Below are 17,418 nucleotides of genomic sequence, written 5' to 3'. Positions count from 1 at the left end.
ATAGTCCAGCGAGTGGAAAGACCCAAAACCAAAAAGGTTAGCAACTGTACAAAAGCAAGCAGAAAAACCTGACCCCTGTACCTATTCACATAAAAAAGACAGGCTAAGTGAACGCTCTTCTAATACAATCACTGTTGAAACTTAAATAGAAGAAACAAATACTCTTGTAGTCTTCATTCATAAAACTGTCTTATTCTTCATATTCACATCTGATCTGGCTGAACAGGTGCTCTAACTTAACATGCTCTGGTATGACAAATATTATGGGAAGAAGCAGGGAAATCTTCAGCGCTTGCACTTCGTACAATAATGGACGTTACCAGTAATTAGACTGCCACAGTTGTAACAGAAAGCGGTTCCACACCTGGATTCCATCCAAAATGGCATTATCAACAACGAAAATAACTCCAGAGAATAGAACAGGGAAAATATACAAGATTTTGAGGAACCCACAAATCAAAGGGAAGTAATCAAACACTAGCTGGAGCTCCTTAAATAGCATAAGAAATTCAGAATTGCGAATTTGGCTTACAAATCATCATAATTGGAAGTAAATAAGGACAAGCATATAATCCTAGCAGTGGTGGACGTACTGTCTTGAGGATATCTCCATAATCCATAACTCAGACGAGCCAAAAAGTTTATCGCATATGTTTGATTAAAGTCATACAATTTCAAAAAAAAAAAAAAAGACGACAAATCCTACTTTGCAAATTCATATTCTCATCACTTAAAAGGTTTCTTCAGGCTACAAACTTTGCCAAGCTTCACAGTATTTTCAAGAAGGGATTTTAACGCATTAAGTCCAGGTGAGCAGATATGTCTTCTGCTGCTAAATATGCTTGCGAAGAAGATCACAATGACGATACACTCTATATTTGTTCCAAAGGTGTCATCATTCAAAAACTTTCTGAGTTGGCTCATTCAGACATATGATTGGATCATCAATAACAGAGAATTAACCTCTTTCTAGGAGATGAAAACTCATAGCTACATTTCAACTTTAAAGCAACAGAAGTCAGAACCCAAGCATGCTGAAAGTAAATGAGACAGCAGAATTTCCCAAGACTTCTTCTCAAATTAGACTGTGAGAGCTGCTTATTATCGTAATTAAAGATAAACCATTTTCGATGTGCACCAAGTAGAGAAGGCATTCACATCCCAGGCAGTACATAAAAGACAAGTGAGCAACAGAGCAAGGGCATCTATTGCTTTATCCTCGGGCCAATGTTCTTCCCTCCTCAGATTTAAATGAAAAGAAATACATTTCAAGGAAGCAGTATTGGTAGTTCTAGTCTTTCAATTCTCATTAGTCTTCGCCAAATAAAAACATAGAAGCTTTTCCACAACATTAAGAAAGCCCATCGTTCCTCATCCTAGGCAGGGGATGGTACTTACCACTAACTCATTCAGAGAACAGTTTCTCATGAATCCTTTTCTGGACAGTTTGGCATATGGTATTGATCATATGCAATTACTAGCTCTCAAAGGAGGCCAGCATCTGAACGAAGAGTGGATATGGGGATTTGTACGTGCAAATTTGGACCAATTCTCATGTATTCTTACTGACGCAATGTTCCTAATGGTGAGTGTGAAACAAAAAACAAGTTGGTGAAATCGAGAAATGCAATGGTCGGTGGTAAAGCATTGCTTATGAACCAATTATTTTAGGCTCAACCACAAGAAAACATCGAGCACGAAATTACTGATACACAAACAAAAGACTCTGATTGTAAACACAAATTTAAAAACTCAACATACATATGATCCAATGCATCAACTGAAAAATAAAAAACCTTAAAAATGAAATTTACCTGCATCTCATATACAAGCAACCGTTTATTCTCTCAACATAGAACCTGCACGTTGGGCATCTTCTCCAGCTTTGCTTCTGTGCGAGATTCATCAACATGATATCCTCTTTTTCTCTTTCATCTTTATGCAACTTCTGAAAATCCTGGCATTCAAACCCGGCGTGCCACATAACCTTGCACTGTGCACAAAACATTCTTCTACAATTTGGACACTCAGATTCCCTAATAATCTCGTCCCCGTCATCAATCAAAAGTGCAGAGCAGTCCTTGTAAGGACAATAGAACTTTTGAGACCCAAGAATCACTGCCTCACATAAAGCATCAACCCACCTATCAAAAACCTCTTTTGGGAGTATAGAGCGACAATATTCCGGCTCCAACAATCCTTTACAATCTGAGACTGGACATCTAATGTTTGTAATATTATCTTGTAACTTGGATGCCACATACTTAATCATACAGTCATTACAATACGAATGACTGCAACCCATGATCCAAAACAAATCACTTGCAGTTTTGGCTTCAACACATATATCACAAATAAATTCCACAAGGGAATTTGAAGACTGCCCAGATTCAGACACTGAAGGAAAAGTAAAGGGTTTTCTTTTCTTACCAATTGAAGTGCTTGGAGGCTTGAAATTTAGTATCTTTACATCATCATCGCCATCAACACAGTAGTAATCGCGACCATTCTCCAGGTCGATGAAGTTCTCAGCCTTGATCGGGGTCTGGAACAGCGAGGCGGCGATCGCCCACTGTAGTTCTCTGTCTTCGCTGTGCCGCTCCACTGAGATTGCATCTTTCTTAGTTGTGCCTCTGTTCGAGAAGGGTATGAAGCACAACGAATCAACGTCCACAATCTCAATTGGGGCGACTTCAGCTTTCTCCGTTTTTCGTTTCTTCTTGCTCGATCTTGTCGTTTCTTGTTCTTCCGCACCGAGTCGTTGTGGTTCCGATACATCTTTCACGGCCATCGCCATTTTCTCCACACTCTCCAATGCGAAGAAACCAACGCTAATTCATCGATTTCGAAATTAAGGGCTCTTCTATTCGAGTGATCACTGGTGATTAGGGTTCCCAATCAGAAAGGACACTTTCAATAGCCTTTTTGGACGAATTTACCCTCAAACATCTCATTAATTTGCACTCTGTGCTGGTTGGCGAATTAAAAGTTGATGTTAATTTAGTAAAAGAATTAAAAAAAATAAAAAAAAAAAACTATTGTTGAAAATGATTTGTGAATAAAATATGAGAAAATGGGTGACAAGTCTATCTCTTTAATTATACACAGTTTTTTAAACGTGCTTTGGTAACCTCATATCTGCTTTTACTAAGTTGAAGAGTTAAGTGAAATAAGGCCTGGGTTAACATTGTATGAATAGTATATAGCTTCACCTCTTGATGCTGTATCTACTTGGTTCGAAACTATAAATGTCTCTGTTCCCGCAGTTTCTCACAAGGCAAGTTTGATTTATGAGAATAATATCATTGTCTTCCGAGTTTTTCCTTGAGCTTAGATTTGATTTAGTCCATGAATTTGAGTTCATGATTTTCTCTATTCAGGTTTTAATATATTTTCTTAATTATGGATCTCTGGCAAATATCAAATAATGTGTCAAATCTGATAACTCTATTTACCTCATTATTGCCCAAGGTATGGTGACAAGCTTCTATATATCAATATTCACCAGCGAAATATGTCTGTCATCTTTAAGAGGTCTTATATATCTGGGTATGCATGAGAGTTCTACGAACTCATGGAATTTCTTTATCTCCAAGTATCATTGGAGTTGGAAGTTGGAACTGTCAAAATCAAAGCAATTGTAAAAAAGATCACTGTGTCATGGGCCCTAAAAAGGATGCAGTATAAATCATTTAGTTGTGTACCTGTCAACTATAATGGCCTCTGTACCTAATATAGTTGTATACGAGATCTCCGATATTAGTTTTTTGAGTTGTTCCCGATGTTGTGCATATTTCATACTAATTTTTTTTTTCTCTCAAGGTTGAGTTTATCAATAGCCATTAGTTTTGGAATTCGGTCTGAGACGTTAACAAAAAGATCTTTTACATATGAGATATCTGATGTATGCATTTGGTTTTCTTTTTGTAACAACTGATTTCTTAGGGCTATAAGTATAAAGGATGCTGAAATGGAGGGCACCACTCGGTTTCATTCGGCAGCTATAGCTGTTGGGTTTGCCAAAACATCATTTACCTTGATCGTAATATTTCTTACTGGTAAATTGGGTAGGACGCCATTGCTTTATATCAGCACTGTTGGAATGAATATCTGCTTATTTGGTCTGATCCCTTACCCTTTCTTCCCTGGGGAATGGTAAACTCAGAACTCGAGGCTGGCCTAGCAATTTTAGCAGTTTGTGGCAATGATTCTTTCTTCTCCAATTTTAACAGTTTTAGCAGTCATTTTTTTTAATGGGCACACCAATACACGACCCACGAACCCATTGATACCCGTAGACCCTAACGTACCCATAAAAAGTGACAGGGGTGGTGTTTTGTTGCCAGCATTAATGTTTGGGACAAATTGGAATTTCGGTTGAGAATCAAAGAGTTTACTGCCTACGATGAAGTAATTGAGATGGTTTGAGGTTTGGCTTCATATGAAATCTACAGAGTCTTTACTTACTTAGTTTCATATGTTTTTATTTTCTTATATTTGTTATAGAGCTTCTCTGTTGTGAAAAATGTAATTTGTGTTATTTTCTTATTTTCTCAAGTTCTAATGTTGATTATGCTAACAAAATATTAACAAATTGTCGGACATCTTTATTTCCCAAATCAAGTTAATGCCGCACTACACGTGGGTGTACAACTAATCTTACTCAATAGATAAGCTCAAATAAGTGATCAACCCAATTCTTATCTTAAATCAAATAATATATGTATTATTTTTATTGTTAAATCATAGATTAGCTTTAAAAGTTTAATTTAGTGGAGATGTTTAATATATTTGTTTTATTAACAAACACAAGAAGTATCTTTAAAACTTATGTACCGTCTCATTTTGTGATATTTTTTTCCCAATAGGGCACCATTAAACCGTGCCGCTTTGGGTACCAAAATGGATGGGGCCGGCCATGCCGTCACCCTTCCTGTTGGTAAAAAGACCCTACATGGAGATGAGACCAGGCCCTCAATGCTCCCCGGAAGCCATCTATCATCCCAAATATGAATGCGCAAACCATTATCCACTCTCCATCTCAAACCCTTCGCCAAAACTTCACGACCCAACAGAAAACTGCGCCACAAAAAGCTAGATGAAGGCCTAGCCATAGCATTGAGGAATGAACCTGTAGGGTCGTATTTAGCCCTCAACACCCGAGCCGCAAGCAACATGGGATTTCGAAGTAATCTCATCCACCCCTGTTTGACCAACAAAGCAAGATTAAAACCATCCAAATCTCTAAAGCCCATCCCTCCATCAATTTTGGCAGTACACATTTCTGTCCAGCTCAACCAGTTAATAGACCTTTTGTCCTCACTACCCCACCGGAACCGCCTAATTAATTTATTAAATTCTGTGCAAACTGCCTTGGGAATTCTAAAGCAACCCATCACATATGTCGGAATAGCTTGGATTATTGATTTGATCAAGACCTCCTTACCAGCCCTCGAAAGATTTTTATGCCACATTCTTTGCTTCAAATAATCAAAAAGTAGTCTGTTTAGACCGGCCAAATAAGATCGAAACACCAAGGTTACCTATCCGCTTGCATAATATGTCGCACTCTCAGAGACTGGGATATTTGTGCTTTTAACATTAATACCAGTATTTGGACTATAGAACACTGAAGGTTAACTCGTTGACCAGAAGCTAGTTCATAGATTCAAAGAATAGATTTCGCATTCAGCAATAGAGGCTTTTAAGAACAGTAGACAATCATCGGTAAAGAACAAGTGAGTAATCCGAGGAATATAACGGCTAACTGAGTAAATGACCCGCATAATAAGAACTGGACTGAATCCAAGCGGTTAGAAATAGATAAAACACGCAACTCTGGTGGAGATAATTAAAGGAAGTAATTGAGACAATCTTTTATTGAATGAGCTTAAATATCAATTTGTTGTTCTGAGTACTAACTTGGCTCCAACCGAAGATATATGTTGATCAACACTTGGTTTATCTGAAGCATCTTGTTTGCATGGATATATCACTTGACATGAGAGAGTTGTACTTGTGCCAGACTTCTCACAAGGAATATTTGACCTGACCATGTGTGTAATATCATCCTTATCTCTCCCAGCCAACTTATCACTCCTATTGACTTCACACAAGGTTTGTAGCACAACATAGTTGATCATGATTGGACCTTGCTGGTTATGAAGGAAAACCCATATGCCTCATCACACCTTCAAGGTAATTCCATTCAACGCGATCATAGGCCTTCATCATAATCTAATTTGAGTGCCATACTCCCTGAATCTCCTTGTCTCTCTTATTCTGCAGGGAGTGAAGACACTCTTGGGCAACAATAATATGATCGAATATTTGTCGACCAGGCACAAAAGCACTCAGATTGTCAAAAGTAATAGTTGGGAGGACCATCTTCAAACGATTGGCCAGGACTTTAGAGATTATTTTGTATAGCACATTACATAAACTAATCGGCCTAAATTCAGAGATATTCCTCTTCGGCGTTTTTGTCTTCAGAACCAAAACGATAGTAGTCTGATTTATCAGACTAATATCATCATCAGAATTAAGGAAACCCAAAATTGCATCACAAACCTCCTTGTTAGTCACTACCCAATGATACTGAAAGAAGCCAATTGTCATGCCATCCAGACCCCGGAGCTTTATCAGGGTGCATCTCAAACAAAGCTCTCACAACTTAAACTAACATGAATGTTAATCTAAAAAATATTGTCAATTATTGGATTTTATTCGTATTTGTTGCTTGAGATCAACCTACAATACATGACATCGATTTCATCATCAGAATATCACGTGTAAAACTAAAATCTAATTGGGGAGATAGAATGCAACCAAGAAAAAAGTTAACGCCAAAATTTGTCTTATACGGGGAGGACTCTGTCCAGAATTATATGGAGTTTTTTTTCCAATCCAACCCCCAAATCTCCTATAGTTTTGAGTAAATTTAAGACTTGCACTTCCAACCCATCATGCTCCAACAACGTATTTATTTTACTCCCTCCATCCCATTTCTATAGTCAGATAGTTATTTACACACAAATTAAGAAAGTAAGGTTAATTTAGTTTAAAATTGATTCTTTTCCTAATATACCCTCATTAAATGTAATGCACCTTTCAAATCATCTTTAATGCTATTTGTAAGATTTAAGGCAGTTAAAAACGTCAACAAGCCTAATGTTAATACAATACTACTCCATGAAATTATTTACCTAAAATTTAAGCACACCAATTACCTTTACTGAGTTTTAATATTTGGATTTGTTACCAATTTGGCTCCATGAAAATTTCAAATTTGGAGCCACTAAATTCCTCCTAGTTGCCTTTGAAATTTTAGATTGATTACTATAAATATAGAAATTTATAATCAAATCTAATCGTGAACAAAAATGAGTAACTCTTCACAAAATATCCTTATTCATTTAAATCAATCTCCAATTCTCTCACCTGATGATGAGCAATTTCGATCAACTCCTACCTTATTGATTTAAATCAATATCCTACTGAAGATGTTCTCTCACCTGAAGAGTATTTGTCTCCAACTCCAACTCTTACTCTTGTATAGTAGAAAGAAAACAATTAATGTGACTTTTTAGTTTTCCATACAAGCATTTAATAATTTTTTGAAAAAGTAGAATTTAGAAAATTGTGGTGAGAAAAAAGTGTATTAAATAAGGGTGTAATAGTAAAACAATAACTTAGTTTAAAGTAAGTGAACTATTATTTGGGACTTCCAAAAATGATATAATGGATTATAGAAATGGGACGGAGAAAGTAATAAATAATACAACAACAAATTACATAAATTGTTCAATGATTTTCGTGCAAAACTTGTGTTGGACCATGAATCTTACATATACATCTCTCTTTAATTCAACCTCGTATGTGTAGGTATATGTATATTTATACGTACAAAAGATGGTGGCTTTAGATACCACAACTGTGGGAGAAATTTTCTACAATCAATGATTTGATATTGAGGGTCACCAACTATCTTGCAAAGCTCATAGAAGATGATAAAGATTCTTCGGTCGGTCGGTTGGAAGGGTTATCCAACGATCAAATCAGTCATGTGTTTTGAAAAGAATTAAAAAATATTTTGTGAATGAGCTTTTTCTTTCATATCCATCCCTCTTTAATTGAGCTTTTTCTTTCATATACATCCCTCTGTAATTGAACCTCGTATTTGAGGCCCATGAAAAGAAAAAAAAAAAAAACCCATAGTTTTGGGGAAAGCAGCTGGTTCTCATATACAGCCAAGAAAGTAGAAACACCATAAATTTTGCAAAATTCTAATTTTAACCAATTCCGCACTGGATCTAAGACTTTCCTCTTTCTTATTACTATTTCCTTTCCCAGAGTTTAGACTTTGTCAAGTGTAGATGTTACAAATCTGTTAGAAAAGGATGATAATAAAATATTCAGATAATATTTTACAATAATCTGATTAGTTAGCTATAAAACAAGATGAGAAGTGGTATCCTCACCCCCTTCTAGTAATTCCACCCCCAAAAATTAGTTTCTATTTTTTTATGTTTGATTTAATATTTAATTCTTTTTACTTGCGTGCGATTTGACTACAGATTCACATTTTCATAATTGGTTTTTCTAGCCCAACAATTAAATAAAGTAACTTATTATATCACATCAAAATAGATTGGCGGGTACGTTTCATATATGTTGTAAGTTGTTCATTGTACAGAGTGACCAATTCTTTTGTTGAATCATACATATATCTAAAACATTGAACATAATAGGATGCATCGGGTAATTTTGCAGTAACATTCATACATTACTCAGTTTCCGCAAATTTTACAGCCTTATATTTTGTCTGTGACAAATGTAAAAGCAGATGAAAATTATGGATTTGTTGGGTTATTAGGGTACGACAATAATGCATGGGCCAACATTCGACAAGACTTGATTGGTGAGTTGAGAATATTTTGGGGCGAGTATGTTGACCTATTTGGTGGTTATGAGCATGCATTTTGTATTCATAGCTCATTGATATTTTTTTAAACAGATAAACCAACACCGCTTGAGACCTGGATGTCAATGGAAGATATGAGTCACTTAATTGCTTCTAAGTACAATGTTGTGTTACACATTATTAGTTATGAACAATATTTGATTTTTTGGCAAACGAATTGGTCACTCCGTATTGTAAACAACTTGCAGCATAAATTAAATATACCCACTCGTCAATCTACTTTGATGTAATATAATAAGTTACTTTATTTAATTTTGTTGGGGGTGGAAAAATAAATTATGAGAATGTAAATCTGCAGTTAAATTACAAACAATAATCTGAGGCAAGTGTAAAAGACCACCTTATAACTTACTGCTGCATATGCTACTGGTTTTATTACTGTAGACATGTTGCTGTCAAAATATGCTCATGGTCTCATGGATTATTGTCATAGAATAAGTAGAAGTGGAACTGCAAAGTTTCTTACTTATAGATAATGTACGAGATTTGAGATCAAGTTCCATCCCATCCATGTTTTCTTATCACAAGGGTTAACAAAGTTCAGCTCAAACATCTCCTTGCTAACATGCTCCCCAGATTCACAAAATCCTACGAGCTTCGCCACGATTGCAGCACTCTCCTCTACATTCTGCATGTTAAGTGGGTCAGTCCACAATTTGTTCAGCAGTTGCAATCTTCTCTGCTTGCCAACTGGTGGGATTTCCCATTTTGCATAAAGCATCTCTCTTTCCTCTGCTGTTAGTTTTGAGCTCACTCTCTTTGCCAAGTATTCCCTCTCTTGTTTAAGAGCCTTGATGCTGCAATCAATGACAAGTAACAAGTGGTCAGGGGTTGATCATAACTCGGTCTGTAGGTTAATAAAAAAGATTTGAAGGCTATATAAAATTCTCAGATACCTCGATGACACAGAGTTTGCCGGATCATCGCCTAGGAGAGCTGGGCTTGCATTTCCAAGCTCTGCCAGATGTTGTTCTAACCAAGTCAACCTTCTGAGTTCAACTTCCATGTATATCTGATCAGCGGGATCTCCTCTAAATAACAAATAAAATTGTGTACGATGTATAATTGATACATGGCACAAATGCCATAGCATAATAATTTGTTTCCTCTGATCCTCAAAAACTAAGTGCCATGGCATGGAAGATTGATGGCTAACATCCATCTCGTCGTTTGCTGTCTCGTTAGCTTCCATCTCCAGTACCTGATACAGGATAAGGATTAAAAATTCACGTTTTGAGGTGAAGGTAACAGTGAGCAATGCTTGAGCAGTAACCTTCTCGAAGTGCAAAATAATAATAATATTAACCGCAGAATTTATGACTAATGGTCCCAATAATTGTTCAGTAAGACGTATATTAAATTGGTATGCGTAACAATCTACAGTTAATATCTATGCCACGGATTAATCTGAAGGAGAAAGAATAGTTATCCAAGCACCCGAAACTATCAGAATATCGGAGTGAAGGAACAATTGTTATGCAGGCTGAAGACACCAGAGTTTCAAAAGGACATGATTAATGTATTGTGTTCACAGTTTCCAAAACTAACATGAAGCCACATGGATCATGCATGTGCATCAGTCCTTAATATCCCAGCACTGGCAGCACAGACGATTCTGAAAATACTACCAGACTAATATCTATGATAAGTGGCACAGAGATAGAAATCACGAACAAACAGTTAACAAAAGCGTGAAAATAAATAGTAGTAACTTACCTGGCAAACCAGAAGCTGCTTTTGGTATTGCAGCTTTGCTACTCGTTCCTTTAACTCGGTAACATAAGTTCTGATGCTCCGTATGTTCTCCTCGGCAGCATTCTTGAACATCCTCTGCATTTTCTTTACATCAATTGAATTTGGTTGTTGCGAAGCTGGAGTTCCCTCCCTTGATGAGACGCTATTCCTATCACTCTTTGGTGGAGTAGTGGCACAAGGCCTGGACATTGTGTTGCCACTAGACGCTGTAACATTATTATCAGGCACCCTGTTCTCAATTTCATTATCCGTTCTGTTCTGAGATGGGGGCAGAGGTGAGCATGGGGACCAAATAATATTTTGCATGTTAGCGTTGCTGCTCAATGCAAAAGGAAGTATTTTTTTCTTCTTCTTCTTCACTTGGGTCTTAAACTCTGGAGTTTCTTCGCTTCCAGAAAAGGAACCAACCAATACGTCAATTGATTTTTGAACATTATCAAGCTTTCTTTCTAAAGATGCAATGGTACTTTCTTGAGAGTTCAATCGAGTGAGTTCTTCCTTCAAGTTGGCCTTGTCTCCAACTACCACCTCTTCAGGAATAGAGCAAACCACTTGCATGTCCTTAATTTCAGACATCAGCTTTGCTATGGTTAAAGCAGCCCCTTGGCTTCCCAGTCTGTGAGAAGAAATCTCCTTGTGAAGTACTTCAAGTGCTCGGTTTGCTTCCTCCCCTAGCTGTCTTTGGTGCTGCTCAAGCTTACGAATTTCATGAACAAGCATGGATGGATCTGCAGAGGTAACTGACTGCCTCAAAATCACCTGCCTTCCAACAGCATTCCTTTGCCCAGTTTCGGCAGTACTTGTACCCAAAACTGATTCATCCTCGAATGGAAAAGAAAGACACCTAACTACTTGGTGGGAAGGCCCTGATTGGTTTAACACCTGAAAGTGTATGCAGACACAAGTTAATGGAAAAAAACATTTGAAAAGGAAAGATATGCAGCAGTTATCATTAAAGTACCTTCTGCTCCTTGTACCCTTTCCTTTCTTGTTCAAGTTGAGCTTCTGCAAGGTCTCTCTGGCGCTTCAGCTCATTTATTTCCTTCTCCATCTGCAAATTAGGGGTTATCTACTTTCCAAATTACATGATAAGACAGCAAGATAAACCTGATCTTTCAAATTGTATCCATATAAAGCAAGAGACAAAAGGATGTAGTGAAAATTGTAAGTAATGTTTTTCATGTCTTTAACCCAAAGAGCTAATGCATGAGCTAAATGGTTATTGCATGCTTAAGCTTCAGTGGGGGCCAGTGATGGTTTTGAACCTAGCACTCTCAATCATTAAGATCCTTAACTACATTTTGTAATACCAAAAAAATAGCGGAACTTAAAATAGCTACCAGCATATATGCATAATGGACAATATAACATACTGAGCTTTCTCTATAGAGGTCTCCTATTATATATCGTTTAGGTGCTCTTGCTTAAACCATAGTTCCAGAAAATTTTGCTCACTAATGTAGAATGGAGGGATTTTTTAGGACATTAAAAGTTGTTAGAGAAACTTATAACTTGGGGGCATGGAATATAGATAATTCTTGATAACACAAGCAGGACATGAACAAAAGATACTTTCTGAATAGCTGGAAGGGCGTATACTCTACAATTTTCATAACTTGTCAACATTAACGATGAAGGATTTCTTATATTCATTACTTGTGAGTTATATGATATGTGAATACCTGCTGAATTTTCAAGTCCTTTTCGGTTAGTAAAGACCTTAGACATGATGATGAAGAAGGTTCTGGACTTCGTAGCTCTGCTTCAAGTCTGGCCACCTCCTTTTGCAAATGCTTGACTAAAGTCTTGTCGGCCACAACCTGACACAGACCAATAATGTCATTAGCATATCTTCAAGGGCTCATGTTCTTTGCATGCTGGATACCAATATACCATCATGGTCATCACAAATATTTTATAGAGGTAGGTGCAAATGTATTAATGTATCAGTAAGGGCATATTTAAAAAGCTCAATGGAAATAACTTCTGGGTTCTGAAGTTCAATGGAAATCAGTATGTATTTTGCTCGTTAATCATGTGATCCATTGAGACAGTGGTTGTACACTTGTACATCACCAAAGAACTCATCCCATATAAGAGGAAGAGACAAATTGCTATTGCAGTTGATCAATGCATAAAACTTTAAGCAAGTTGTAATGGCAACAGAAACTCCTACTATATTTTAAAAAGAGAAGGGTGTGGAAGCTCTTGGTAAGTGCCATCAATAAACAGCCATCAACTTTCACAAAAATAAATTCTCATTAGGGAAGTAAATTTCTTAATTATCCTACCATGTTCACTCGTGCACTGTTTGTAACTTCCTTTGCACTGGTTGCAAATGACAGCGTATTCTTCGTTTGCTCCACATGACTTAATGCTGGACTCATAGTACATATAATTGCTGTTCGCGCGTTACCACCAAGTGAGGTCTGTAATATTCTTGTAAGTTTGGAATCTCTGTACGGAATGTGACTGCTCCTTTTTCCACCACTACACATGTTGACAGGGTAAGTTATAGAATCCCATAAAGCTAATTCTATCTCTTTCATATACCCATTTTGAAGGTAGACATAAAACTTTTTCCATGCAGCATTACTGCCTGATGGCATAATAAAAGCTATTCAATGGATCACACAATTCTTTTTCCTCTAAGCAAATGCAATTAGAGTAAAAAAGCTTACTGGAGATTGTTTAAGTTTCAAAAATTTCAGTGCATGCTTTGCCATGGTCATTCAGACTTCATCAACTACTAACCTTAGTTTTCTAATAACTGTTGTAAGTGTTAACAAGCTACGATTTATATGGCTGCCTTCCTTCAATCTCGTACCATCTGCGTTTGTTTGAGATGCACGTTCACTTCCAGCAAGGTCCACAAGATTCTGCAATATCCCGGGGAAACATAGGTAAACAAACCTGCTGCATATTGTCAATTATCCTAAAGTGTGAAGAGAACTTGTAGACATACCAAACTTGCTAAAAACGATTTCAAACACCCTGTATTTTCCCGGAGACTACTCTGAATAGTCTGTGATGAAAAGAATGATTTTCAACGTAAGACGTTAGTTTCATGAATGGACATTTAAAGGAGATAAATAGGACATCATTATAATACAAAGGAAAAAAAACAAGCTGTCTTGCTGGCCAAGCATATAAGGCTATCTCCTGTGATACGAAAAAAGACCACAGCCACATACACATTAAAAAAAATACCAGAGAGACGTGGATATAGAAATAACTGTACCAGTATCAAAAAAAGTTACATAGAAAATGCGCCTTATAAAGAAACGGTAGTTTTACGAAAAATGGACTTCCAAGGAATAATTGAGCACCACGAGTGCCCTTTAATCTAGGGAAAGTCTCCAATTAAGGAGGAAAAAATAATAAAATGATTATGAATAAATCGATTGACGGCATTGGCAAGGAGTGGTAGAATTTCAAGCAACTAAACGGGTCACCACATATCCAAATGGGACTTAAATAAATAAACACCTGTTTCTATGTTATCACAAAGTAAACAGGTGATGGCAAAAGTTACCATAGAAGCTACAAACTCCAGTTCCTGAAAAGCTTGATGCAAAGGAAGCACCAACATGTAAAAAATCCTAAATATCAATTAGGCTTACCAGTCGGATTATCTGATGTGATCTTGAGCTTTTATCATTTAGAGAAGTTTCTCCTACTTGTCTTTGAGCTGCAGAAGAATCTTGGTGAATAGTCACACAAAAAACATTTAAGATGACACAATAGCCAGTTTTCTTTATTGTACAGAGGTTCTCACAAACTTCTCATTTCTCACTAATTTTTCATGTAGCCAACCCCAACATTGTTTGAAACAAAAGCTGTGGTAATGACCATTAGCTTCACTAATTTTTCATGTAGCTAACCCAACATTGTTTGAAACAGAAGCTTTGATTGATGATGGTGATTACTGGTAGTAAATTACCACAACCGAATAGGAGAAGGTAGCTAAATGACCATTAGAATCACTAATAGACAAGTAAATACTGGTAGATGCAATATTTTCTGGAAAGGGGAAGAATAACCAAATGCCTAGAATATAAAATTTCATTCGTGAGGTTCAAAGTGTACTCAGCTTATAAATTAAAATTAGTCAACCAAATGAAGAAGGCGCCCACCACTATGGGGTCTAGGGGGAGCCAAAAAGGCTGCTAACATGAAATCATAACTAAAATGAATCACAAAATTACCTTCACAAATACCAATTAAATGCCTGAGGTGCTGGCTGTCCTTGACAACTTCCTCAACCAACTTTTCCACAATGGTTCCTCTCTGTGTCACCAAAAGAAGAAAAAAAAAGTGTTAGTTTTTGCAGTATTAAATAAATTTTTTTTTAAAAAAGTCTCCTTGTATAATTATAGCTTCCTTTACATACCTCAGGGTCGTCCAAAAGCCGGAGTGAACTAGATTCACGATTCAAAAGGTCTACAACAGTCTCATTATAGATCTCCAAAGCAGAAAACTTCAATACAAATTCTCTCTCATGGGTCTGTAAAATTAAATTATCAAAAAATGAGGCTTACTTTTCATCTAATGAAGCACAACCTTAATTTTGTAGGGTAATTATTAAGAGAAGAGTATGTACCATCACCATTCTAAATTAAAATTAAAAAATGAAGAAATTTTTTTGAGCATGACAGCTGCCCTTAAAAGTTCTAATTGGATGAGTACCCAAATAATTATCAATGATTTATATGCTACTTCAGATCGTATTGGCAACATGGTCCTGCGGATGGGTACAAGTCCTTTATCCTTATCCTTAGTTCAAAAACAATTGCTTCCTAATTTCTATTCTCATAACATATTTTTCCATCATCCAAAGGCAATCTGAGCAATATCAAGTCAAGCGATAGGATAAACAAGAATGGAGGACTTACTTTTTGAATGTGCTCATAGATATCTTTTATAGCATTTTCAGTGATCCCTCTCATGGTAAATGTCTTACCGCTGCTAGTCTGTCCATATGCAAAGATTGTTGCTGCAAGAATAAGGAGGGATATAAGTATCACTCGGAAATTCCCCACAAACAAATAGTTGTGTTCGGGAAAGAAACTGTAAGGAAATATTTCACCGTTGATTCCCATAAGGGCCGAAAGAGCAACATCCTTAGCCCCTTCTTCATAAACTTTTTGAGTCGAAGATATTGAGTCAAAAACTTTATCTGTCACATGTAAGTGAAAATGAACAACAATACTTTCCTAAAGAAAACTCCATGATGCATGTATTGTTAAATAAGTACTCATCCATTTGACTGCATCGTTAGTTGATCTTAGAGAGGCTGACAGTACAACAATTCATGAACACTTACCAAAGGTATATGCAGCTGCCAGGCGCTCCTGATTGGGATTCTTGAAAATAATAGTTTGGTCATCTGGGGAGTCCCAAGCTATAAGATCATACAATGCTTGTTCTCTCCGGCTTAATGGCCTGACACGCACAGTGACTAGTATCTTCTCTTCACTGACCTTTGTACCTCCTGGAGTGGATGACAGAGTCCTCTGCATCTTAGATATGGGTGTGGCTGGGTTCCCAACCATCCTTTCTAGACCAGCTATTCCCTGGCATCCAAGAGTGGAAAATTTCATACTGTTATGTAAAACTCTCCATTCGTAAATCTAATGTAGCACGCAAAAAAGGAATCAAATCTAACAGGACATCATTCAATCATCATAACCAAAATCAATGTTTGTTGGCAAACTTTTGTTTCACATACCAATTTGGCAGCTAAATCAAGACATTTATTATCCCTGCCTTCTTCGTTTTAAATCCCCCCCCTTTTTTTTTGTTTTGTAGAGAAACCCTAGCACATGGTACACAAACTAACAGTAAGTTTTGGATTTCCAATTAAGAACACACTGCGAAAATCTTACAAAAAAGTACGCAAGAAGCTTCAAAAATGGAAAGAAAATTTATCAGATCACACAATCTGGACTAGAGTCTTTCTTTCCTTTTTTATATTTATTCAAAATCCAACAAAACTAACCTGGCGTGGCAGATTCAGGAGAGAGAGCCAGAGCCAGCAACTGAAAAGAACGCGAAAAATTAAACTAAAAAGGACAAATCGAATCTTCGAGTTTGAGTTAAAACCAGACCGAGGAAGAGAAGCGAGTGAGTTCTTCAAGACCACCGGAGAATGCAGCAAGAGACGAAGACCAAGCAGTCACCAGAAATCGTGTGAGGATCAATTAGGGTTCTAAAATTCTTTCCGTCAAAACGATAGCGATAAAGAATATTCGTCAGGTTGAAGCATAGAGAAAGAGAGAGAGAGTTAACGGCTACCTGTGTTTCTTTAATTCTTTTCGTCCAGTGCGCGCACCTGACAACAATCCTGTATTTGAATTGCGGTGTCTCCTAACTCCCAAGTCTTTGAACGGAACAGATGGGTCCCCCTAGTGACCTGTACACGTGTATGGACACATATGTTCGCACGATTCACGAAGACATTTTTTATCATACAGGTGTCAGTCATATCACGTGTGACGTGTGGACAATTAAAAATAACCCCATTAAGGGCCATTATTGATTATTAGCCCATTACCGTAGCCCAAATAAATTTGTAATGAGATGTTACAGATGTAGACGATAAATATTGGGTTCGCCGACATTGAAATCAGGCCCATAAGCCAATGATAAAATCGCTATTGGATTTAGGCCCATAATAC

The 17,418-nt window shown here is 36.9% G+C and overlaps 2 protein-coding genes across 6 annotated transcripts; both read right to left on the bottom strand.

The window, feature by feature from the left end:
- Window positions 1-37: 37 nt before the first annotated feature.
- LOC120005643 (probable E3 ubiquitin-protein ligase RNF217) lies at window positions 38-2,919 on the bottom strand. Its single transcript, XM_038855406.1, has 2 exons — window positions 1,815-2,919; window positions 38-364 (listed from the first exon to the last, which is right to left on the bottom strand). The coding sequence occupies exons 1-2, from the start codon at window positions 2,795-2,797 to the stop codon at window positions 286-288; spliced, it is 1,062 nt and encodes a 353-aa protein (XP_038711334.1). The 5' UTR covers window positions 2,798-2,919; the 3' UTR covers window positions 38-285.
- A 6,408-nt stretch (window positions 2,920-9,327) lies between these two features.
- On the bottom strand, window positions 9,328-17,055 carry LOC120004856 (kinesin-like protein NACK2). Of its 5 annotated transcripts, XM_038854183.1 has the most exons (17): window positions 16,849-17,029; window positions 16,740-16,779; window positions 16,470-16,556; window positions 16,065-16,314; window positions 15,828-15,917; window positions 15,634-15,734; window positions 15,132-15,245; window positions 14,947-15,028; window positions 14,362-14,429; window positions 13,704-13,763; window positions 13,493-13,617; window positions 13,030-13,228; window positions 12,421-12,558; window positions 11,700-11,789; window positions 10,700-11,620; window positions 9,880-10,184; window positions 9,328-9,780 (listed from the first exon to the last, which is right to left on the bottom strand). In XM_038854183.1, exons 4-17 carry the CDS (start codon window positions 16,291-16,293, stop codon window positions 9,450-9,452), a joined length of 2,853 nt encoding a protein of 950 aa, XP_038710111.1. In that variant the 5' UTR covers window positions 16,294-16,314; window positions 16,470-16,556; window positions 16,740-16,779; window positions 16,849-17,029; the 3' UTR covers window positions 9,328-9,449. The 5 variants fall into 5 exon arrangements, with proteins under 5 accessions (XP_038710111.1, XP_038710112.1, XP_038710109.1 ...); XM_038854184.1 differs by lacking the exons at window positions 16,470-16,556; window positions 16,849-17,029 and adding an exon at window positions 17,036-17,055; XM_038854181.1 differs by having other exon boundaries at window positions 16,740-17,029.
- Window positions 17,056-17,418: the final 363 nt, after the last annotated feature.

This window comes from Tripterygium wilfordii, chromosome 9, assembly GCF_013401445.1.
Source record: "Tripterygium wilfordii isolate XIE 37 chromosome 9, ASM1340144v1, whole genome shotgun sequence".
Classification (NCBI taxonomy): domain Eukaryota; kingdom Viridiplantae; phylum Streptophyta; class Magnoliopsida; order Celastrales; family Celastraceae; genus Tripterygium; species Tripterygium wilfordii.
Note: the sequence above shows the minus strand (reverse complement) of the source record. Positions and strands in the feature narration are given on the sequence as shown.

Excerpts from the sequence above, each read along its gene's own strand:
- LOC120005643 (XM_038855406.1), bottom strand. The coding sequence starts at position 2,797 with ATGGCGATGGCCGTGAAAGATGTATCGGAACCACAACGACTCGGTGCG. Across the intron at positions 365-1,814 it reads TGCTTGTATATGAGATGCAG|GTGTGGAACCGCTTTCTGTT; the intron begins GTAAATTTCATT and ends GATGGAATCCAG.
- LOC120004856 (XM_038854184.1), bottom strand. The coding sequence starts at position 16,293 with ATGGTTGGGAACCCAGCCACACCCATATCTAAGATGCAGAGGACTCTG. Across the intron at positions 13,229-13,492 it reads ACAGTTATTAGAAAACTAAG|TGGTGGAAAAAGGAGCAGTC; the intron begins GTTAGTAGTTGA and ends CAACATGTGTAG. Across the intron at positions 11,790-12,420 it reads AGGACTTGAAAATTCAGCAG|ATGGAGAAGGAAATAAATGA; the intron begins GTATTCACATAT and ends CCTAATTTGCAG.